This window comes from Arabidopsis thaliana, chromosome 5, assembly GCF_000001735.4.
Source record: "Arabidopsis thaliana chromosome 5, partial sequence".
Classification (NCBI taxonomy): domain Eukaryota; kingdom Viridiplantae; phylum Streptophyta; class Magnoliopsida; order Brassicales; family Brassicaceae; genus Arabidopsis; species Arabidopsis thaliana.
The window spans coordinates 25,623,707-25,646,965 of record NC_003076.8 but is presented as its reverse complement, the minus strand read 5'-3'; the positions used below and the strand labels follow the sequence as shown (position 1 = coordinate 25,646,965).

The following is a 23,259-nucleotide window of genomic DNA, read 5'->3' as shown; positions in this document are numbered from 1 at the left end:
ATAAATTTTCAAAATGGAGTAATTAAAAAACAAATGAGTAAAAACTTGAAAAGGAAGAGAGAAAAAAAGAAAGAAGGAAAGATGAAAGGGCAGGTCTCTTGGTGAAAGACCCCACGATCACGCATCCATATGGAAAATGCAAAGAGACACGTATACCTAAACGTCATCGTTTTTGCACATTACCCCAAAACCCCAAAACCGACCTACAAAATCCCTTCTTCTTCCTCTTCACTCTTTCTCATTTTCCACCATTAAAAAACCTCTCTACTCTCTCCTCAAAAACTCAAAAGAGCAAAAAAAAGAGAAGAAGAATCAAAATCCCACACAATGGCAACACACTCTTCCTTCACCGCAACAACACCTCTCTTTCTCATCGTTCTTCTATCCCTATCCTCCGTCTCAGTTCTCGGCGCATCTCACCACCACGCAACGGCGCCGGCTCCGTCTGTAGACTGTTCGACTCTCATACTCAACATGGCTGACTGTTTATCCTTCGTTTCGAGCGGAGGCACGGTGGCGAAACCGGAAGGTACATGTTGCTCTGGTCTTAAGACGGTGCTTAAAGCTGACTCTCAGTGTCTATGTGAAGCGTTTAAGAGCAGTGCTTCTCTTGGAGTTACTTTGAATATCACTAAGGCTTCTACTCTTCCCGCCGCATGCAAGCTTCACGCTCCTTCTATCGCTACTTGTGGATGTAAGATCTATTCATTTCTTAACTTGTTTGTTTCTTAGATCTCTTCCGGTTTTGTAGATCTTAATTTGTTATGCTTAATCTTCGAGAGCGGTTTCTTAAATCCACATTTTTTCTAATTTTTTCAGTTTAATTAAGAAAATAATTTGTAGATTTTTCGAAACTGTTTTAAGATTCTATTTTTTGTTGTTGTTGATGTTGATTAAATTACTTATAATGCTTTTTTATTTTATTTTTGTTCTTACAGTGTCTGTTGCTCCAAGTACTGCTCCAGGTATTTTGTCTTTCTTCTTGGTTGATTTTTAATTTTACTCTTAAGTTTTGTCTCATGCAATGCTTTATTGTGTTTTTAAATTCCCACTTGAAAATTTTGAAAAGATAAAAATTGTCGATTGTTTGACTTTGATCATCTGGGTTCTCACTTAAAGTGAAAATGATTTATCTAAGATTCTACAATACAAAAAATTATAATTAATACGAACCATGACAAAAATTTGTGTGAATTCCTTATTTGTGATTTTCTTTGTAAAAATTTGCTCGAGTGATTGGAAATCTCTGCTCTTTTTCTCCATGTTAGTTATGTGATTTCTCGTTGAGATGTTTTACGCTTTTGAGATTTCTTAATGTGGAACCTAATTTTATCAGGTCTTGCTCCAGGAGTAGCTGCTGCTGGACCTGAGACAGCCGGATTTCTAGCTCCAAATCCTTCTTCAGGGAACGATGGATCTTCTTTGATTCCGACCTCGTTCACAACTGTACTCAGTGCCGTACTGTTCGTTTTGTTCTTCTCTAGTGCGTAAAAAAAAACCTGAATCTTTTTTCACCAGCTAGATTTGGCTGTATGAAATTGATTAATGGTTTTTATTAGGGTTAATCTATGTATGTTTTGGAGTGTTCTGTTTTTAGACCATATCGGTTTCTCTATTACTAGCGTTTACTCTTTTAGTTTATGTTATTACTTTGTCTCACAACATTGGTCCTTTTATTCGATCTATCGCTTATTCCTTCATCTATGTTTTCTCTCACACCCTCATAGTTATATTCGCCAAAAGCTCAGGCAGAAACATTCTCAAAGTCCACTATACAAAAAAGAAATACTACAAGTAACATTTATATATTCTTTTTAAGAAAATTATGGTGTAATATTGCAATGACTAACAACAAAATTCTTTAATTTCGTTTTAATTTTCTCATAAAAACTGTGTAATAAAATACAGGAAATCATATGATATCATTTTAGTAGATGAAATTTTCTCATAATATCGTCATTGTCAGTAAGTAAGTCCCAACTTTTTGTCAAGAGTATCATATTTATATTTTGTTACAGTGTAGTTTGACTATAGTACCAATTACAACTTGTTCTATGAAACGAGTACAAAATTTCTTCATCTGAAAAGGAAATGCATGTGTTAAGAAAATTAGAGACGTGAAAGTGAAAGGAAACAAAATGTTTCGTGGCATCGTGAAAGATATAAATATATATCGTATTTTTTAAAAATCAGATTATTACTTCTTGTAATTAGCTTATCAGATTCAAAATTCAAAATCTCAATAGTAATAATCTTTTGAAAGAAAATAATGAAAAATCAACTGTCAACAAAAGTTAATCAACTGTCCAAGTGTCCCGTTGTGGACAAATCACGTTTACTTCCCACCAAGGATTTTCAACTTTATTATGATCGCGTGGACTTTCCAGCGCACGTTAGATCTCCTCCCTCGCCAAACCAAAATAATAATTAAATAGTACGAATTACTAAAAACCAAAAAATTAAAATTAATAAAAAAATGAAAATAATTTAAAAGTATTGCGAACGATAATTACTTTCCCCTCTCTCTCTCTCTCTCTGTCTGCCACCAACAGCCGAGGACGACGACCGTATCTTCCACCACAAACTGCTTCCGGCTGAGACGACGGCGATCTACTCCGGCTAATTCTGTTACTTGATTCTGCTCTGAATTTTAACAAGCAGAATTTCTCGGATAGCAGGAAGAACGGGATTAATTAGCTCATCGCTTGGTTCTCTACGTGAGATTTAGTTTTGGATTCTGGAGAAATTTCCGATCGCCTTCGGTTTACGGCGATTGGAGTGAGTAGGATACGGAGAAATCTCTATTTTCTGTGTTTTTTTCGCGATTTAGGAAAGTTAAGCATTATAAAGCCAAATTTCGTCGATTTGGCATTGAGATTTTGAGCTTTGGGTGGTTATAGATAGGTTTTTTGAGTTAAGGTTTTACGGGTAATCCTAGGGTTTAGTTATTGGGGAAGAGAGAGGCTCCGTTAATCTGGTTTGTTGGAAGAGTCTCCTGGATCTGTTGTCTCGACGGATGATTTGGGTCTGTGAGCTAGGGCTTTTTATGCTTGGCTGATTAGGATGCCGATGGGACGCTTTCTATCTTTGGTCCGAGGAGACTCGGCTGAGTCACCTCGTGAGATTACCTCACAGAGTAATATCATCGGCGATACTGGTTCTAATGGTTGGCTTATTAGGTTTTTCGATTCTGCTTTCTTCTGTGAGTGGATTGCTGTTAGTTATCTGTACAAGCACCCTCATGCTGGTGTTAGGGATTACTTATGCAATAGGATGTATACGCTTCCCTTATCAGGTATTGAGAGTTATCTCTTCCAGATTTGCTACATGATGGTGCACAAACCAAGCCCATCGCTTGATAAGTTTGTTATAGACATCTGTGGAAAGTCACTGAAAATCGCACTGAAAGTGCATTGGTTTTTGTTGGCTGAGCTGGAGGATGCTGACGATAATGAAGGCATCAGCAGGATTCAAGAGAAGTGTCAAATTGCAGCTACTTTGATGGGTGAGTGGTCTCCTCTCATGCGTCCACAGAACGAGGTCTCAACCCCAGGGAGCAAGAATCAGGTCCTAAATAGACTTTTGTCATCAAAACAGAAGCTCTTCTCCTTAAAGCTATCTCCTCCCACCCAGAAGTCTTTGTCATTCTCACCTTCGCCAGGGACCAACGTGCAGGATGATGGTAGTCAGTTACCTGCTGAGGACAATAAGATTTTTAAGAAACTTATCCCAAGTCCTAAAGTCAGAGATGCTTTAATGTTTAGAAAGTCAGCTGACAAAGATGATGAAGAGAGTGAAAAGGAAGGATTCTTCAAGAGGCTCTTGAGGGACAGCAAAGGTGAGGGTGATGAACCAATACCTAACTCAGAGGGTTTCTTTAAGCGCCTTTTGAAAGACAATAAATCAGAAGATGAGGACATAACAAACAGTTCCGAGGGGTTCTTCAAGAGGCTCTTGAGTAGTAAAGGAGAAAGCGAGGAATTGACATCGAGTTCAGATGGGCTGTTTAAAAGGTTGTTACGAGATAATAAGGGAGATGAAGAGGAATTGGGTGCAAATTCAGACAGTTTCTTCAAGAGATTGTTACGGGAGAGTAAAAACGAGGACGAGGAGTCAAACCCAAACTCAGAAGGTTTTTTTAAGAAATTATTCCGTGACAGCAAACCTGAAGATGATAAAGTTCCTAAAGAAGTGGATGATGAGGACAAAGATGGGTTCCTTAAGAAACTTTTCAGGGAAAAAAATGATGACAAAAGACATGGTAGTGAAAAGAATGAAGCCAATGGAACAGTGTATGCCGATAAGAAATCTGGTGAAGAGGATGAGAGGGAGGGGTTTTTCAAAAAATTCTTTAAGGAAAAATCTGATGACAAGAAAGACATTGTCAAGGTTGATGACGGGAATGAAAGTGAGGGTGATGAATCTCCAGAATTTTCTCTTTTCAAAAGATTATTCCGTATACATCCCGAAGATGCAAAACCTACTTCAGAAAATGAAAATAGCAGCAATGGCTTAGTTGAAAGCAGTCCTGGGACAGAAAACTTTTTCCGCAAGTTGTTCAGAGATCGTGACCAATCTGTTGAAGATTCTGAACTGTTTGGATCAAAGAAACACAAGGAGGTTTGTTCTCGTTTGACTTGGTCTTTTGTGTTTCTGTCTTATTGCATATACTGGTTGCATTTGCACTGTTTTGACATTCAGTTTTCATTTGATCCACATCTTCAGAGTCATTTATCAAGATTCTTGTAGGATACAATCATATGTCTTTCCTTCTTTTGAATTTTACTTGACACAAATGTTGGCTGAAACAGGGTGGTTGTTCGACTTCAATTGATTATTTATCTATGCCAGACTTTTTTTCTTTCATATGAGCTTGATTATCTCATACCAATGTTTCTTATTATAACCATTGCAGAAACGGCCAGGCTCACCTAAACAGCGGGATGATACTCCATCTGGTAAGCCCCCGCTACCAAACAATACTGCATCACAATTCAGGAAAGGGGCTTACCACGAGTCGTTGGAGTTTGTACAAGCGTTATGTGAAACGTCATATGGTTTGGTAGATATCTTTCCCATCGAAGATCGGAAGATTGGTCTTCGGGAGGTGAAACTGACTTTTCTTATTGATAATTAAATTTATGTCAAATTCTACCTTTGTAGCAACTGACTAAATTTTATATTTCTTTTGTTTGGTTTTAGTCTCTTGCAGAGATCAATTTTCATTTATCGGAAGCTGAAATCACTGGAGGTATTTTTCTAAAATTATATTTTAAGAGTTATTATTTGGAGGTCTACTTTATATGTGTAGCTCAAATATATTGAGCCGGTATATATTCTATAGGCCATGTATGCTTTTCTCTGAAATAGTATGTGAACGTTTCATGCCCTGTTAAAGTTTCTGAGTGCTCATCGTGTTGCTTGTCTTAAATTAGTATTATGTCCGTTATATCATATTTATTTCCACTCTTGTTTGAAGAATCTATGTTTTTCCATCCTTGCTCTTTTATCACTTATTTTCCTCTCTTGTATAGGATTTCCTTGGACTTGTGTTTCTTTCTTGAGAGAATTATCTGGTCCAATCTTTTTGGCATCTAAACCTCCGCGTTTTTAAGGATTATTGAATTCTTTATTTTATATTTCGTCAACATTGTTTCTGTTGTGGTAAATGTTTTTGTTATCAAATTGAATTTCTATTCATAATTTAAATTCAAATAACCTTCCAGGAATTTGTTTTCCAATGGGGAGAGGAGTTTTTCGTGTGGTCCATATTCCTGAAGACGAATGCATTCTTTTGAATTCTAGGGAAAAGGCGCCATACATGATCTCCGTAGAAGTTTTGAAAGCAGAAACACCCAGGTAAAATCTACTTCTTTTAATAGGAAGTTACCTTCTTTTTTATATCCCATTAACCATACGAAGTGTGAAACTTTTCATGATAAAACTCTCCCATTGTTCTTTTTGTTTTCTGATATTGTTACGTCAGTGCTAAAGAATCATCGAACTCCCAGAAGCTTTCTAAAGGGGGGATTCCATTGGCAAACGGGGACGCATTCTTGCAAAAGCCACCTCCATGGGCTTATCCACTATGGACTACTCAGGAGGTTTATCGCAACAGTGCTGACCGAATGTCGTTATCCACTGCTCAAGCAATTGATCAAGCGATGACTCCTAAGTCAGAGGTGAAGGTGAAACTTGTCAATGTAAGTCTCTCAGTGGAGGATCGTACTTCAGCTCTTGAATCATTTGGCGATCCAATTGATGATGTTCTGGGGGAAGCCCCAAGGACTGGGCTGAACAATGATCTTGAATGGGTAAGGGTGGTCGTAACGGCTGACCCAGGACTTAGAATGGAAAGCATTCCTGATCCATCAGTCCCACGTAAAAAGGAACATCGTCGTGTTCCAAGTACTGTTGCCATGGAGGAAGTTAGGGTGAGTGTTTCTTGATCAATAACTTTTAGGAGGCAACTAATTTTATGTTTTTTTCACAAAAATATCCGATACTTCATGTCTCTTTCAAGTTGTTGGAATAATTCTTATACTCAACTAGTCGATGTTTTTAGTGCCTGTGCTTGCTATTGTCCTTCCGACATGCTATACACTTCATTTTCTTATTAAGGCGTTTATGTTCAAAAAGTCAAGATATTGAAATTGTATGTGTTCTGTTTGGCGTTGTGACCCGTCATTAATCCTTAATTAAATCACCTGTGCAGGCTGCTGCAGCGAAGGGAGAGGCACCTCCAGGCCTTCCTCTCAAAGGGGCGGGTCAGGATTCGTCGGATGCACAACCAAGGGTATATGCATGTTTAACATAGAATATGGGTTATCTTCTTCTTTTTCCTGTTTTAGATGTTGAACCTTTTATGTATTTATGTTTTGTTTTGTTTACTAGGCCAATGGTGGAATGCTGAAGGAAGGTGATGCCTTATCAGGTGAACTTTGGGAGGGAAAGCGAGACAGAATACGTAAAGCTTCAATATATGGAAAGTTACCTGGTTGGGACCTGCGTTCTGTAAGTGCTACAAAAGCCATACCGTTTTTTTTTGGTTTGCTGTTTCCCAATTAGTATAATCCTCTAAACTAAGTTCTTTTGTTGATGAAATAGAATCGGTATATGTTTTGGGCCTTGAAGGCCTCGATCAATTTGATAGAGTACTCTAAGGTTTCTGTTATTCGGGTTGATACCGCTAATCTTCCTTGTCTGCAGACTTTCCAGAATGTTTATTAAGGAATATTAAGGTCTAGGGTGAGCTCGATTTTTACCCGATAATTGAAAAGTAACTATGAACTATATGACACTACTTCGATCTTGATCATGCATTTTTCTCTTCCCAGCCTGCAATAATGTAGACTTTGCTTATGTATGTCCTGCCAAATTTGTATTGTCATTAAAAAGCTGTTACTAAAGATGTTAGATACTTTCCGTGTTTAATCTTTATTGAATTGTGTCCTTGTGTGTTGACAATTATGCCATATGATATTCTTTTCTACCTCTATTATTAAATAACTCTAGATTTTTGCAGATCATTGTGAAGAGCGGTGACGACTGTAGGCAGGAGCATCTTGCTGTGCAACTCATTTCTCACTTTTATGGTAGGTGATACTTTTTCAAATCTACCAACATCTTAATATCCTATTTCGTAGGGTATGCCTTCTCGTTTGTGTTTTTCAGGCTTTCTTATTCTGTTATTTATTTAAGATAAGGATAGTTCCGCCTTATAAAGTAACTGTATTGTTCATGTGCTAGATATATTCCAGGAAGCAGGTCTACCCCTCTGGTTACGTCCTTATGAAGTCTTGGTTACATCTTCTTATACTGCCCTTATAGAAACAATTCCAGATACGGTAATGATATATACAGAACTCTTCTGTTGTACTAGCAACAAAGTTTCTGCACATCTGTTTAGTTGCTTTGTTGTATCCTGTAATCAATCTTCTTACATTGAAAGCGTATGTGATAAATGTACCATTTACCCTTCCTGCAGGCTTCTATTCATTCTATCAAAAGTAGATATCCCAACATAACGAGCCTACGTGATTTCTTTGTTGCAAAGTATAAAGAAAACTCTCCAAGTTTTAAGCTCGCCCAGGTAATGTACTGCTGGTAGGTCTAAATAGTTTCATTCAACCAGCATGTTTTTGTTTCAGGAATTTGCTAGACTTCCGTCTGTTAAACATGTTATTGTGAAACGGGGAATACATAAGTTGCATTCTCTTGGGAATATACTTTGCATTGGACTTTCAAGATAGTTTCTTTGTGGATTAATCTAAGGAAAGAAGCTGCTTGGTTCAAACTTTGAGGATTATGTGCATAACTACCCACTTGTGTCGGATGCCATGTTGTGTATATAACCTAGCGAATTGGCTTCTTTTGCAGAGGAATTTCGTGGAAAGTATGGCCGGATATTCTTTGGTCTGTTACCTTCTGCAGGTAAATGTCTTAGTGACCCCTTCTCTCAGTACGTTGTGTATTCATCTATAGGTTTTGCACGTTTTGATGCCATTGGTCAGTTTCATGAATAGCATTCTTTGACATTTATTGCTCCATGGTTGAAAATCTTTCGGTTTAGGTAAAAGATCGTCATAATGGAAATCTTCTCTTGGATGAAGAGGGTCACATTATACACATTGATTTTGGTTTTATGCTTTCGAATTCTCCTGGTGGCGTAAACTTTGAGAGTGCCCCGTTTAAGTTAACCCGTGAACTTCTTGAGGTAGACACCAGTTCATATACTCATATCTTGGATCGTCGTCTCTTCTAAGTTTTCGTTGGTCATGTTTCCTTGCTAAGCAGTTGAAAATTTACAAAAAAAAATGTTTGTCACATCCAGGTCATGGACTCTGATGCTGATGGGGTTCCAAGTGAGTTCTTTGACTATTTCAAGGTATCTGCATGGCTTACCCTCTCACCTTTCACTTTTAAATGACTATTATTGTTTCATATATATGTGGAATGGCCGTTAATTGTCAACTCTTCTTAATTAGGTGCTATGCATTCAAGGATTCCTTACATGTAGAAAGCACGCGGAACGGATTATTCTCTTAGTTGAAATGTTACAGGTTCATAATTTCTAGCTTCTTTTTACTATACCCGAATAAGTTATAACATTGCAGCAAGCCTAATTATTTGCCTTCTGAATTATATATATTCTGGTGTTGTTTCTATTAGGATTCGGGTTTCCCTTGCTTCAAAGGTGGTCCACGAACCATTCAAAACCTAAGAAAAAGATTCCATCTAAGTTTAACTGAAGAGGTAAGCGTTTTCTTTTATCTTTGTCGTATCAATTTATATAATCCATTTCACATGATCCACGACAATATCCTCATTCTTTCTTTTTTGTTTATTTTTTGGGGGCAATCACAAAACCAGCAATGTGTCTCGTTGGTCCTCTCTCTCATCAGCAGTAGCTTAGATGCTTGGCGGACACGACAATATGATTACTACCAACGGGTCTTAAATGGAATATTGTGATGTTCCAAAGAACCAACCTAATAAGGGTAAAAAACTCACAACATACATTGGTATGTTGGGTTAGCTCATAAAACAATACGTTTTTTGAGGAACCCTTTTCATAGTAGCAATCAGAATCCTTCCAAAGGTGGGGGAAGATGCCTGAAGAGATCGTGTGTGCACGCATGGGAGAAGAAACCGGTCACACGTGGAGGAGAAAACTACAGTTTGTGTACAGAGTATGATTTTTGCAGAGGTTTGATTGTTATCTTTACTTACTTGCTCTACTTGCAGGAGAAAAGAAGGCAAAAGCCTGAAATTTTCTTCCTCCCAAAAGCTCAAAACAAAGCCCTTTTACAGAGGTTAAAAAGGGTAATGTTTTGTTTTAAATTTGTTTCTAGTCAAAACTCATGATGTGATATTGTTGTATAAATTGTGTATCATCTTCTTTTCCTTTGTGTTAAAATTAGAGTCTGAGCACGGAAAAACCAAACAGAACATGCATACATGATATTTCATTAAGATGTGTGTTATATCACTCTTCACACATATACTCAATTTTCATAATGTCGTATCGAATTGTTCACTGATGACTCTTATCCAAGTATCAAATGGTAAGTAGGATTCACTAGCTTCTCCATTTGAATTGATGTTCAAAAGAAAAACAAAACAAGGGTTATATTGGAATAAAAATAAAGTGAGACAAGAAAAATGGTCATAACTAGCAGTTTATTACTAGGGATATTTTGAAGGCTATTCATTTTCATAAAAAATTTGAAACGTCTTGATTCATGCACTGATACACAAGGATCGTACTATTATAGAACGTACCGTATAAAAGTCTACCGTTTACTCTCGCTGTTTACAAAACAATAGCAAATTTGTTACATGTAATTGGGGAGATCTACAAAATAGAAAAAGGAAATAAAAATCGTAAAAGAATTTTCCCATTGCCTTTTTACATTTCATACCAATGAAACAAACAAGCATAGTCAAATTGTTGGAGAAAAAACTATTTACCAAAAAAAAAAAGGGGAGCGCAAAACTGAGGCGGGTGAAGTCATCGGGCCAATGAGAGGGATGCTCTTTCGGTTCCTTAGCTTCCAATTTATTTTTAAATACATAAATTGATTTGCATATATCTTTCTCAAACCTTGACAACATAACTCGTTTTCAAAATAAATGAATTTTAATCAAATTTCTAAAAGAAATATACTCATTACCAATTTTCCTTTTTATTCTAAGATCCATACTCTTATTGTTATTCTAATGAATCATCATATCGGAAATCAATAATTTATTTTATAGTTATACAAATTTTTTTTTTTTTTTTTGATCATAGTCATAAAATCTCTCTTTCAAAAAATAAGATTAAAACTATAAAATTAATATCACAAATCTTCAAGTTGTTGTAAACCAGTAACACTATAGAAAAAATAGACTGAACTATCGAATTATATACTTTACAAATCATTAACTTATGGTAAAAACGTTTATAATTTTTTTGTTTTATGGTATATGGTAATAGCTTTTGGAACCCGCACAACTAGAAGTAAAAGAAAAAAAACACACTAAAAAAGTTAACTTTTATACATTTTGGTTTTTGGCCGATTACATTTATGATTTATCATTGAATTGCAAAATAATTTATTTCTGTAATAATAAACGCGTAATTAGATCTATATAAACCCTAAACCCCATCACTCACTTACTCTACCCCTGGCTTCTCCTTCAAGCTATACTCTCATTCTCTCTCCTCCGACCAAAGTTTTCTGTTCCTCCGCTTCTCCTTCCCCTACCGGTGCGACTTCTCCTCTCTTTTATCTTCTCTCTTTGTTTATTTTAACGCCGGAAATGTTTCTCACTTGTACGTTTTGGTTTCCGATGTAATCTCTCGTCTTCTCTGTTTCTTGAAAATGGGGTTTTGATTTCTGGGTTTGATCTTAGCTCCATCAACTTTGATGCTTCCCCTTGATCAAAGGATTAAATTCTACAGTGGAGATTATCTATCTGCTTACCAAATTTTGATCAGTTACAACAAAATTACAAAATCAGAATTAGCCCTAGAATTTGTTTTTTGTTGTTACAGTCCCATTCATTGAAAAGTGTCTTCTTCTATGTGTAGGTGCTTCGTTTTGTGTTGTACAGCAGATGTCTGTTGATATCTGCAAGAAGAATCCATCGTTTCTTTGGTGTGACTGTGGATATATGAGCAGAGGAAGGTTGTGGTGCTTTCAGACCATCATGTTTTCTTCTTCTTCTTAGCTTTTTGTCTCTGCTAGATCTTGTTATTGTGAGTTTTTTGCTTTACTGGTGAGGGAAGTTACTTAGTGTAGTGAAAGTTTTCCCCTTGTCTTCCAATGGGGAAAACTAACTTGGCACCTGGTTTTCGGTTTCATCCGACTGATGTTGAACTTGTGAGATACTACTTGAAGAGGAAAGTTATGGGAAAAAAGTTCCAAGTTGATGCCATTGCTGAGGTCGACATTTACAAGTTCGAACCTCCTGATTTACCCGGTAACTAACTCATTCTTTCAGAAATCTTTGTTCTGTTTCATGCTTTCTTATTTATTTCCTGATTACTAACAGAGGTTTCTTTACATTGTACAGACAAATCATGTCTAGGGACTGGAGATCTTAAGTGGTACTTCTTCTGTCCAAGAGAAAAGAAGTATCCCAAAGGCGGTAAGGCAAACCGCTCTACTGAATGTGGTTACTGGAAGACCACAGGGAGAGACAGAGATGTTTCTTATAATGACGAAGTCACTGGGAAGATAAGAACTCTGATTTATCACTACGGGAAAATACCTCGCGGTGATCGGACTGATTGGGTCATACATGAATATAGACTTGAAGACAAAGTACTGGCTCAAAAGAATGTTCCTCAGGTAATGACGATTCGTTCTTGTCTTTTTTTAACGTTTTGATTCCTTGCAAGTTTACTAAACATGCTTGTTGTGCCCTGCAGGATACTTATGTGCTTTGCGTTCTCTTTAAGAAAAATGGACTTGGACCAAGACATGGATCTCAATATGGTGCTCCATTTAAGGAAGAGGATTGGAGTGATAAGGAAGAAGAATATACTCAGAATCATCTTGTAGCTGGTCCTAGTAAAGAAACCAGTCTAGCTGCTAAGGCCTCACACTCGTACGCTCCTAAGGATGGTTTGACAGGAGTGATCTCAGAATCTTGCGTCTCTGATGTGCCGCCACTAACTGCCACAGTGCTTCCACCTCTAACAAGTGATGTTATAGCTTACAATCCCTTTTCTTCTTCACCTCTTCTTGAGGTTCCTCAAGTATCTCTCGATGGTGGCGAGTTAAATTCGATGCTTGATCTCTTTTCTGTTGACAATGACGACTGTTTACTTTTCGACGATTTCGACTACCATAATGAGGTAAGTCTGTCTCTGCATCATCATGCTTTTGATGAATCAGATTTCAGTGTTCCTGAAAAGAAACTTGTTTTGATTGCTTCTGAAACTACAGGTAAGACATCCTGATGGTTTTGTAAACAAGGAAGCTCCGGTGTTCTTAGGAGATGGCAATTTCAGTGGAATGTTTGACCTGAGCAATGACCAAGTCGTAGAGCTACAGGATCTGATACAGTCACCCACTCCTCATCCTCCTTCTCCTCCAGCTCAAGCTAGTATTCCTGATGACTCAAGAAGCAACGGTCAGACTAAGGACGATTAAGTATTTTGTGCTGACTTATGCTCTTTCTTGCTTTGGTCTGATGCTCCATGGAAACAGAGACCAAACATGTGAAGCTTTAGCCAGAACGTTTCTATTGTTGCCATCTCTGTCTGCACGAAAGAAGAGACAAAACCATGAATCAGTAACTTGAAACCGTCCAGTAGTGGAGCCAGCTTTCTATGTTATGTTTCTGCAACTGCGTTGTCTGTAGTCTTAGATTTTCATCATCATTTATGTATGTGGCAAAGACCTTCGCTTTAACTAGTGTAATACCATGGATTCTTAGCTTAGCTTCAATGATAATGCCATTAAAATTCAGTCACAGGCTATAAGGATGAATGTGAACGAACGTCGTCGTTTGGGGAAATACAATGCCACAATTACTTTGACTTTGCTTCGCAAACATAGTACGAGGATGTAAGTAGAAATTAACAAAGGTTATGGGGTCTTTTAGAACAATGTTACTTTCCAGACCAGACGACAAGACGACGTCGTTCCTCAAATAGTCCACGTGTCTTTCCTAATAAGTGAATTTTAGCATTACAATTGTCAATTGGGGAGTAAATAGGTTGAAAATATAATATGGGGATGTAATTTTACAATTAAAACAGTTATGAGGCTTTAATCGAATTTGTTGCTTTGCTTTGCGACTTTCATCTTTCCGATTAATCAAATCCTTTTATCCTCTGAAAAATCTCAACTTTCGAAGAAAACGAAAATGGCGAGCCTTGTCTACGGGACGCCGTGGCTTAGGGTTAGATCTTTACCGGAGCTTGCTCCAGCTTTTCTCAGACGGCGTCAATCTTCTTTATTTTACTGTTCTCGGCGAAGCTTCGCGGTGGTTGCGTGTTCCACTCCAGTCAACAATGGTGGGTCTGTCAGAGTTCGTTTCGCGCCTTCTCCTACTGGTAATCTCCATGTAGGTGGAGCAAGGACTGCTCTTTTCAACTACTTGTTCGCGAGGTTTGTGATCTGATATAGAGCAGAACAATATTGAGAGTTTTTGGGGATTGTAACTGATGGAGTTTTTCTACAGGTCTAAAGGAGGGAAATTTGTGCTGAGAATTGAAGATACAGATTTGGAGAGATCAACACGTGAATCTGAAGCAGCTGTTCTTCAGGATCTCTCATGGCTTGGTCTTGATTGGGATGAAGGTTGCTTTTTCTTCTTCTTCTCTGTGCTAATTTAGGTGTTTTTCCAATGGTGGTGTAATGAAATTGGGATTTGAAATTTCAGGTCCTGGGGTTAGTGGAGACTTTGGTCCTTATCGGCAATCTGAAAGAAATGCTTTGTATAAACAATATGCAGAGAAGCTTTTAGAGTCAGGTCATGTCTATCGATGCTTTTGCTCAAGTGAGGTGATTATCTTCAAATTCGCTGAACAACTTCAGCTTGGTTTTTTTGACTCTGCTGTTGATTTTGATCAATTGTTATGTTATGTAGGAACTTGTAAAGATGAAGGAGAATGCAAAGTTGAAACAGTTGCCTCCAGTATATACCGGGAAATGGGCAACAGCTTCTGATGCTGAAATAGAGCAAGAGTTAGAAAAGGGAACACCTTTTACTTACCGGTTTCGTGTGCCAAAGGAAGGCTCTTTGAAAATTAATGACCTGATTCGTGGCGAGGTTAGTATTATAGGTTTTTTTGTGTGCTTAATCATCAATCTATGTTTAGATACTGTTATTTAAAGCTCGATAGTACCTTCTTGTAATTGACCATGTGTGATAGTGTCTTGAAGGTCTGTTGGAACTTGGATACTCTTGGGGATTTTGTGGTAATGAGAAGTAATGGCCAACCCGTTTACAACTTTTGTGTTACGGTAGATGATGCTACCATGGCTATATCACATGTTATAAGGTAGTGTCTTCTTTTGGAATTTGAGTTTCTTCTCTTAACATGTTTGAATGTTATCTTGATCAAATCTATTAACTTTCATTTCAGGGCTGAAGAACACTTGCCTAATACTTTGAGGCAGGCTCTAATTTACAAGGTAAGCACTAGCTTATGTTTGTTTATTCCAATTGCTTTCGGAAGTTATGTGATCCAGAATATAGGAGGAAGAATTTGATTTATTGCTGTCTGTATCAATCAATGGCAGGCTCTTAAGTTCCCGATGCCTCAATTTGCACATGTTTCTTTAATTTTAGCTCCGGATAGAAGTAAATTATCAAAGCGACATGGGGCAACTTCTGTAGGCCAGGTGATTATAGCTGTTATTTCCTTTACTGCTCGTAGATCATAGATTACTCCATTGCTGATTCTTCATCTAATTTCTGCTTTATGTCCCTTTCGAAAAAACAGTACAGAGAGATGGGATATCTACCTCAGGGAATGGTTAACTATTTGGCACTCTTAGGTTGGGGAGACGGGACTGAAAATGAATTCTTCACACTCGAGGATCTTGGTAGGTCGTTTTTGTTGACTGTAGTTACTTTGTTGCCATCCCTAGCTTTTCTGATTTCTTCATTGAATGTTTGTTCTTGATTTGCAGTTGAAAAATTCTCGATTGAACGTGTCAACAAAAGTGGCGCGATTTTTGATTCAACAAAGTTAAGGTGATTATAGATTTTACTTAGCTGTTTGAATTATCCAATCTTATTCTCTCTTGTTTTTCGTATCTCTGTTTGTTCTCTACCTTTTTCTTATAAGTAGCTTCAATGTGGCATATTTATAAACTCAAAGATGGATGAATGGTCAACATCTGAGGGCACTTCCAAATGAGAAACTAACAAAACTTGTTGGTGAGCGATGGAAGAGCGCTGGTATCTTAACAGAATCCGAGGGGAGTTTTGTAAATGTATGGTTTCTAATCATGACTCCGCACTTTCTTCTGATCCTAACATAAAGCTTTGGAATTAGGAACAACAGATTTTTTCTGTATAGACTTACCCAGTTTGAGCTTGTTGTTGAAGTACAGGAAGCTGTCGAGCTTCTCAAGGATGGGATTGAGTTGGTGACAGATTCAGACAAAGTACTTTTGAACTTGCTTTCATATCCTCTACACGCTACATTGGCTAGGTAACTATCAAACCGTTTGTTCCTCCTGCATCACCTCTTTTCTTTCAATAAATATTTTTTACGGTTTTCTGGAGCTCTGCGCTTGTGTTGATTTGAGTTTGCTGCACCTGATGCAGCCCTGAAGCTAAGCCTGCTGTGGAAGACAAACTTCATGAAGTAGCAGCCAGCCTCATAGCTGCTTATGACAGCGGAGAGATTCCAAGCGCTTTAGAAGAAGGACAAGGTGCTTGGCAGAAATGGGTGAAAGCCTTTGGCAAATCCTTGAAACGCAAAGTTAGTCATCTCTCTAATGCAGTTAATACCGAAACAAAATCTACTTTACTTGAGTGAACAAACCTTACAAGAGATTCTTCTGATGCTGGTTACAGGGTAAATCACTTTTCATGCCACTACGAGTGTTGTTAACGGGAAAACTCCATGGTCCTGAGATGGGCACCAGTATTGTTCTGATTTACAAAGCTGGAAGTCCTGGTATAGTGGTTCCTCAAGCTGGGTTTGTGTCCATGGAGGAACGGTTTAAGATTCTTAGGGAGATAGACTGGGAAGCTTTGAACAAAGATGAGAGTGTGCCTCTTGAATCTACAGCCACAGTATCAACCTGAGAAAACTCCCCTTTTTTTTTTTTTTTTTTTTTCCTTCAATATTTGGTTAGTTGGTGAGAGAAAGACAGCCCAGAGATTTTGATTCCTCGTGCATTTCTTGTTTCCCGAAACAAATGGCACAAAGAAATTTGTAGATTATAATGTATCAGCAAAGCAAACTTAGGAACAAACCAGAGAGCTTGTAACATTATCAGGCCAGTTTTAATTTGCTTTCAATGCTCTGTTTTCTTAACATTTTCTTCTTTGTCTGTTTTTTTTTTGGTCATTTTTTTTCTTATTTGTTTAACTGTACTTTCTCTCTAAGGATAAAATCTTATAATGGTAAAAGCTCTCTTTTGTTCTTTCTATGAAACATAGGCTTTGCCAAATTAGAGTCATAATCCGAAATCTTTACCTGACCGGGATAAAGTTCAGTTAAACCGGATCAGACTAAGAAAACAGAGTACCAAACAGAGATTTTTGTGATTTTTGAGAGAGTTTGTGTGGTGGGGACTGAAGTGAATCTAACCACATAAACACTTGGAAGAGAGAATCTGAAAAACTCAAACTTTAAAAGCTTGAAGCTTTGAGTAATAAGAAAAGGTTTGGACTTTTGCCAATAGGACTGAAGGGAAATCTCACCTTATCCACACTCCAACCACAATCCCTTATTACATCTTAGTCCACGTCATCATCATCATCCTCATTCATCTCTAATACTAAAATCTAATCTCTTCCTTGCTCACTCACCAATCAAACTCAAAAAACTCTTGAATTTTTCAAGAACAAAAGAAAAAGACATCTTTAATGGCGGCCATGAACTCGAGTGTTCTCACTTGCAGCTACGCAATTGCTGGCTCTGGCTCGGTAGAGCTTAACCAGAAAGTTGGTTTGGTGAATTCATCAGTTGGGTTTGGTCAGAAGAAACAGATGATTATGCCTGTGATCAAAGCTCAACGCGTTGTTGGTGATGATGTTGATGGATCTAATGGAAGACGATCAGCCATGGTTTTCTTAGCAGCTACACTCTTCTCCACTGCTGCTGTTTCTGCTTCTGCTAATGCTGGCGTCATTGACGAATACCTCGAGAGGAGCAAAACCAACAAAGTAAGTCTTTGAATGCCTCAATCTTGACATTGCTAAAGATCCTAAAAAGTTTTGGATTTTTTGAAATTTTGATTATAGGAACTTAATGATAAGAAGAGATTGGCAACAAGTGGAGCAAACTTTGCGAGAGCATTCACTGTTCAATTCGGAAGCTGCAAGTTCCCTGAGAATTTCACTGGCTGCCAAGATCTTGCCAAGCAAAAGGTTTGTCTAATATCCACAACGTTTTCTTTTCTTTGGGAATAATATTTAACTTGAAGAGATTGTGATGTTCTTGTTCGTTTTCTGTTTTGCAGAAAGTTCCATTTATCTCAGAAGATATTGCTTTGGAATGCGAAGGCAAGGACAAGTACAAGTGTGGTTCCAATGTTTTCTGGAAATGGTGAAGAACTTTGTTTGTTTTCATCTATTCTTATATAAATCCAACAATGTATCTATCTCTCTCTATTCATGAAAGTTCTCGCATCCATTTGAATCTATCAAGCTAAAACTCTATTGAGAGATTAGGATGCATTATTTTGCATTAAGTTCAGCCTAAGATAAAAAACCTGACTGAATACATACATGTTCATTGAAGAAGTTTCAGTTGGTTTTACGGAGTTAACACCAATGCAAGCAAATAGAAGAAACCATAGAGTAACACATATCACTGTAATCTAACTTTACCAAAGAACCTCAATAGAGTTCTTCACCTTCAAGAACACAAAAATGTGCGAATAGTACAAACAAATGACTCAACAGCTAAAAAAAAAGAACTTCCTAAAAGACGAACCAACAAAAAAAGGGATGATATGGAGTTAATAAGAGTGTTTTTATACGTACAAAAAAGAGTGGGACTTGAAGTAAGTCTTCTCAACCGATAGCGTAAGTGAGTGTTTCCACTTCACTGGGTCGCCAGATTGATTTTTGAACAGAGAGCAAACCTTCTTTTTCCTTAGAATAAGTCATTCGAACTTCCCATTTCATCGCTTTCACCATGCCTTCCACTTGCTGTATTGTTTCCGCATCGTCTCGAACTATCAGTTTCCCTTCCGGTCTCAAAACACGATCCACTTCTGCTATCACCGCAGTTAGATTGCACCTGTAAAGTAAAGAGTTTGTTAAGTATTATGTTTCTGTTGTTTGAAACAGAGACTCTTTGTTACACAAACAAACCTTTGTTTGAGTTTGGAGAAAAGATGGTCGGCGTGAAGGAGATCATATGATCTCGGGTATGTACTGAAAGATTCGCACCAATCGTGGTAGATACCAAAGAGTCCTCGTTCATAGATTATTGCAAGTGTGTCTGGTGAATCTATTGGAACCACATTCATGACCCACACTTTCAGATCTCTTAGAGCTGCCGCAAAACTGCAACAAGAGAATCAACACAAACATTAAAGATGCAGGAAACATCAATACAGTGTTTCTTGATTGACCTTATATTATTTGAATTCAATTGAAAGCGGAGAGGAAAGCATGTTTTACTTACCCTCCATAAACGGCTCTCATGTCCATCACATTTCTAACAGATGCCCAGTTGATTCCTAAACCATTAAGGTATGATTTGGTCACTACGCGTTTCCAGTGCTCATAATCAGCACTGAAATCCTCTGGTGCTGCTTTTCCGTAAACTCCAGTCTGGGAACTTGATAACCAGAACGGTGCTTTCTCTAATCTCGCTGGCCATTGTTCGGGCCACTGAGATCCACGTTGCGTTTTGTCTTCTGGCGCGGTGTGCATGCATGCTTGAAGCGGCACTTTCCTACAAAAACCACACATCAAAACATGTATTCGTTAACCTAGACCAGCTGATTCTTTAAGCACAGTAATTAACATCTGAAAAAGAAATATACCAAGATGCATTTGGATCATCAGAGTCTGCACAAATTGGAGGCACCGGTTCTGATCTGTTTTTGTAGCACTCATTTGAAGTTGGCTTTCTGTAAGTAGCAACACCTACTCCATTGATAGTGTCCTTGTTAATGGATACGAGTTCCCAACACATCTTCTTAATGAGTTCACTCATAGCTGCAAAAGTCGCCAACATGACGTGTGAGAAAACCTGATCCAATGCAATTAGATAAAGAAGGATAATGTTTTTTCACAACCTTTCCAAATTTCAACATCTTCGGTCTTCTTCTGATAAACAGGAGTAGCAGACCACACAAAGAACCCACCGGGTCTCAATACACGGTTAAGCTCCAGGAGAAGTTTACCACCTGCCCATGTATTGTGCACACAAACATCAGAAACAGATACCAAAAAGTTTGACGGATCACTCGAAAGAGACTGTTAAGACTTAAGATCCAGGAGGAGTTTCCATTCAAAGACTCTATATCTATTGTGGCTATGTTGCTAACCTTCAATGTGCCATGGCACTCTACAGCGAGCACAATGAACTATGTCAAAAACTCTGCCAGGGAAAGGTAGCCTTGTCGTGCCCATAACTGCAGAAATGGCGGGAATGCCCCTCTCAAGAGCAAATTGCACCTGAGCTTCATGTTCATCTTTAGGTGCAAGAGACATAGTGATCACATCTCTGTCAAAGAGGAAACCTCCAAAGCTTGCAACACCGCATCCAACATCCAGGACCACACGAGAGCGTTTACCCCATGCAATAGCAGGGACAGACTGTAAATCAAAGTTTCAACAGAAGGGGAACTTCATAAGCACAAATATTACCCCTAAAGTAATCAAAGTACAAACCAATTCAGGCTTTCTAACAAAATAAGGGAGTAGAAAACAAGTGGATGCATAAAAGAAACATGTGTATGGGTAATAAAACCATTATACAAAGCAGTAATCCAATTCAGACTTTCTAACAAAAGAATTACATCTGAATACCAACCTCCTGTATGAAATCGATGTAATGAAGAGCACCATGCTTGAATTGGGTTCCTCCACCAGGAAAAGTTAGATACTCACCGGTAACTTTAACCCAATTTTGATGCCCCTTATACTCAGCAAGCTTGGTATGAGGGACGTTGGTGTACCAGATCTGCGTAAATGAAAATGGTTGTATTAGGTTCTTAGCAAATTAAAATATCTAAATGGGAAAGAGAACAGATTCAACAGACCTTTTCTCGACTTTTGGGCCACTCAATTGGCCGCTTGTATCCATCAGGCAAAGGAACAAGGCAGGTGGGTGGGCTGTCTGGGCAATGCCTCTCACGATGCTCGTAATGTTTAGTACTCGGAAGACTCCTAATGGCTTGCACATTATCGAGACAGGGAATGTAATCAGGTCCTGCTGTTGTATTGCATAGTGCCCATTTGTAATCAAGTTTATCACCAGAACCCTTCTGAGCTTCTTTCTCATTTTTGGACTCTGTTGCCTGGGTTGAAAATGAACCATTCTGTGCGGTAGTTTCATTCAGTAGCTCTAATTGTGCCCCAGGAGGTGAAAGATCACCTGAGGTCTCGTTTTTGGATTGACCCTCTTGCTCTACTTGAACATCCACATTTGTCTCAGTGTTTTCCTTCTCAGTCTTGGTTTCAGTATCTTCGTTGCCTGTCTTGTTTTCTTTATCATCATCACTGGATTTTTTATCATCATCAATGGATTTTTTCTCACCGTTATCAGACTCAAATTGCTTTTGGTTTTCACCATCCTCACCCAACTCATTGTCCTCTGTTTCTGGTTTAGTTTGCTTTTCATTTGTGTCAGGATTTTCTTCATCTGAGTTGTCTTTCAAATCTTTTTTCTCATCTAAATCACCTCCACCACCATTTTCTGACTTGGAGTCATCTTTTTGATCTTCCCCACCTTCGGTCTCACTTTTCGTCTCACTGGATGGAGTAAACTCTTCTTTAGTTTTCTCTTCTTTCTTCTCTTCCTGGTTATCTTGTTTGCTTGAGCTCTCATCCTCTTTGGGCAAGCTTGCATCACCATCTCCTTTTTTATCCTCGTTCGGTGTTTCAACAGGTGCGTCTTCAAACTTCTGACCATTACCCTCCTCTGCAGGTGGGGTCATCTGTTTCTTTATCCCATCTTTGTTGTCCAGAGAAACCTCATCAACATTCTGAGCCGGTCCAACAGAAGATGATGTCATCATCCAGATCCCGACTAAGCATAGGGCCACAAACACAACTACTGTCACTGTAGAGCAATAATTTGATGAGGGCCTCCTGTTATCTATCCTAGTGTACCTTGGTTGCGCCATGGTTCAAATATAAGCAACAGATGATAACAACGCGTGTACGCCTACACGGATAGAGTAACAAGGAAACAGATGTTAGGCGAGCAATAAAATCAGTATCATCATATCCAAAGACACAGCAAGGCAAGTGTAGTTAAGAAAACTATCAAATTTCTTGAAGATCTATGCATGCATATATCAGCTCGATTTTCTCTAACGAGATCAAATTGGTAATTGTAACACAGATCGAAACAAAAGGCTAATGTCAGCAGATCTGCTTAAACCCTCGCCATTAAAGTATAACCCAGATACCGCCGAGAAACGAAATCTTCGAGTGGCTTTGTCACGGCCACATAAAATTTCAAAATCACTACTAAAAGTTACACTCACAACATGGAATTTCACATCCTAGAGCAAACACAAAGGATCAAGCAGACGAAACTATAGAATTTCAAGTTAAGATAATCAAGGAACAAACAACGCCGTTCAACAAAAAACCTCAAGAACAAAAACAAGAAATCTATCAACACAATAACTATGAAAAAAACTGTAGATCTGTAACAGATCTCGGAAGAATCACCATTGTTCTACATCCTAGAGATCATCCAACGCTAAACAAAAAAAAAAATCACACAAGGAAAAAATAGAGAGGAATGTGCACAAGGCGGACCTGATACAGGCGAGAATGAATGAGAGTGACGAAAGAAGGGAGAATCCGAATCTCAATTTTGCAGCTGCGGAGCCATTTTCCGTCACTTTCTCGAGAAAATTGCAATGGCACTGGATATATGTTGAAGATGCGGGAGAGAAAGGTGTATATATAAAGGATATATGTGGCAAGAGAATATTGATTCTGATCTTTACGATTTTGATTTTACACACACATGACAACAACAAAATCTTTATTAGTGATCAAAAGACATATTAATAAATTTTGCTTATTTTAGATGCTTCATCAATAAGCAGAGAGAATGAGAGAAGTACGGAGTAGCCGTGAATTTAGTAGTGGTCGAAAATCTTATTAAAATCATTTTTAGATTATTTTAGTTGGACAAAAGACTAGTTTAGTCAATTGCTTAAGACTTTATAATTTACTAATTGGAATTTTATATCATCATGATATGAATAAATTAAATCAAGTTGTTGAGAAGTGGTTACTACGGCATGATTTTAGCTAAAAGCAAAAAAAATAAAATATAACACTTTTTAAACTTTACTCTTTCTTTGCTTTTTTTGTTTTGATAATTACTCTAGCTTAAATTTTGTTTTATAATTGATTATT

The 23,259-nt window shown here is 37.9% G+C and overlaps 6 protein-coding genes across 9 annotated transcripts, besides 1 other annotated feature; 5 read left to right on the top strand and 1 right to left on the bottom strand.

The window, feature by feature from the left end:
- The first annotated feature begins 120 nt into the window (after positions 1–120).
- On the top strand, positions 121–1,757 carry XYP1 (Bifunctional inhibitor/lipid-transfer protein/seed storage 2S albumin superfamily protein). Of its 2 annotated transcripts, none has more exons than NM_203260.2 (3): positions 121–694; positions 939–965; positions 1,349–1,757. In NM_203260.2, the coding sequence occupies exons 1-3, from the start codon at positions 328–330 to the stop codon at positions 1,489–1,491; spliced, it is 537 nt and encodes a 178-aa protein (NP_974989.1). In that variant the 5' UTR covers positions 121–327; the 3' UTR covers positions 1,492–1,757. The 2 variants fall into 2 exon arrangements, with proteins under 2 accessions (NP_974989.1, NP_568984.1); NM_125804.4 differs by having other exon boundaries at positions 1,337–1,757.
- Positions 1,758–2,487: 730 nt separating this feature from the next.
- Positions 2,488–10,084, top strand: PI-4KBETA1 (phosphatidylinositol 4-OH kinase beta1). Of its 2 annotated transcripts, NM_125803.4 has the most exons (16): positions 2,488–4,620; positions 4,916–5,107; positions 5,203–5,251; positions 5,727–5,859; positions 5,987–6,434; positions 6,716–6,796; positions 6,895–7,014; positions 7,526–7,595; positions 7,750–7,847; positions 7,988–8,092; positions 8,380–8,433; positions 8,573–8,716; positions 8,834–8,887; positions 8,988–9,062; positions 9,172–9,255; positions 9,373–10,084. In NM_125803.4, exons 1-16 carry the CDS (start codon positions 3,064–3,066, stop codon positions 9,472–9,474), a joined length of 3,366 nt encoding a protein of 1,121 aa, NP_201212.1. In that variant the 5' UTR covers positions 2,488–3,063; the 3' UTR covers positions 9,475–10,084. The 2 variants fall into 2 exon arrangements, with proteins under 2 accessions (NP_201212.1, NP_001330874.1); NM_001345618.1 differs by lacking the exons at positions 7,526–7,595; positions 7,750–7,847; positions 7,988–8,092; ... (4 more) ...; positions 9,172–9,255; positions 9,373–10,084 and adding an exon at positions 7,108–7,299 and having other exon boundaries at positions 2,520–4,620.
- A 1,092-nt stretch (positions 10,085–11,176) lies between these two features.
- Positions 11,177–13,511, top strand: NAC103 (NAC domain containing protein 103). The gene is made up of 5 exons (NM_125802.3): positions 11,177–11,254; positions 11,579–11,970; positions 12,064–12,341; positions 12,422–12,850; positions 12,942–13,511. Exons 2-5 carry the CDS (start codon positions 11,814–11,816, stop codon positions 13,146–13,148), a joined length of 1,071 nt encoding a protein of 356 aa, NP_201211.1. The 5' UTR covers positions 11,177–11,254; positions 11,579–11,813; the 3' UTR covers positions 13,149–13,511.
- Positions 11,605–11,718: a sequence feature (AT5G64060.uORF1).
- A 245-nt stretch (positions 13,512–13,756) lies between the features above and the next one.
- On the top strand, positions 13,757–17,134 carry ERS (glutamate tRNA synthetase). Its single transcript, NM_125801.4, has 13 exons — positions 13,757–14,111; positions 14,185–14,303; positions 14,386–14,507; positions 14,593–14,775; positions 14,889–15,007; positions 15,092–15,140; positions 15,249–15,350; positions 15,452–15,554; positions 15,642–15,705; positions 15,833–15,947; positions 16,068–16,168; positions 16,285–16,441; positions 16,537–17,134. Exons 1-13 carry the CDS (start codon positions 13,867–13,869, stop codon positions 16,768–16,770), a joined length of 1,713 nt encoding a protein of 570 aa, NP_201210.1. The 5' UTR covers positions 13,757–13,866; the 3' UTR covers positions 16,771–17,134.
- A 123-nt stretch (positions 17,135–17,257) lies between these two features.
- On the top strand, positions 17,258–18,445 carry PSAN (photosystem I reaction center subunit PSI-N, chloroplast, putative / PSI-N, putative (PSAN)). Of its 2 annotated transcripts, none has more exons than NM_125800.5 (3): positions 17,258–17,856; positions 17,935–18,060; positions 18,153–18,445. In NM_125800.5, the coding sequence occupies exons 1-3, from the start codon at positions 17,557–17,559 to the stop codon at positions 18,240–18,242; spliced, it is 516 nt and encodes a 171-aa protein (NP_201209.1). In that variant the 5' UTR covers positions 17,258–17,556; the 3' UTR covers positions 18,243–18,445. The 2 variants fall into 2 exon arrangements, with proteins under 2 accessions (NP_201209.1, NP_001032133.2); NM_001037056.2 differs by having other exon boundaries at positions 17,351–17,856; positions 18,157–18,378.
- AT5G64030 (S-adenosyl-L-methionine-dependent methyltransferases superfamily protein) lies at positions 18,407–23,014 on the bottom strand. The gene is made up of 9 exons (NM_125799.4): positions 22,648–23,014; positions 20,916–22,042; positions 20,687–20,836; positions 20,199–20,469; positions 19,947–20,057; positions 19,692–19,866; positions 19,328–19,600; positions 19,012–19,206; positions 18,407–18,937 (listed from the first exon to the last, which is right to left on the bottom strand). The coding sequence occupies exons 2-9, from the start codon at positions 21,999–22,001 to the stop codon at positions 18,709–18,711; spliced, it is 2,490 nt and encodes an 829-aa protein (NP_201208.2). The 5' UTR covers positions 22,002–22,042; positions 22,648–23,014; the 3' UTR covers positions 18,407–18,708.
- Positions 23,015–23,259: the final 245 nt, after the last annotated feature.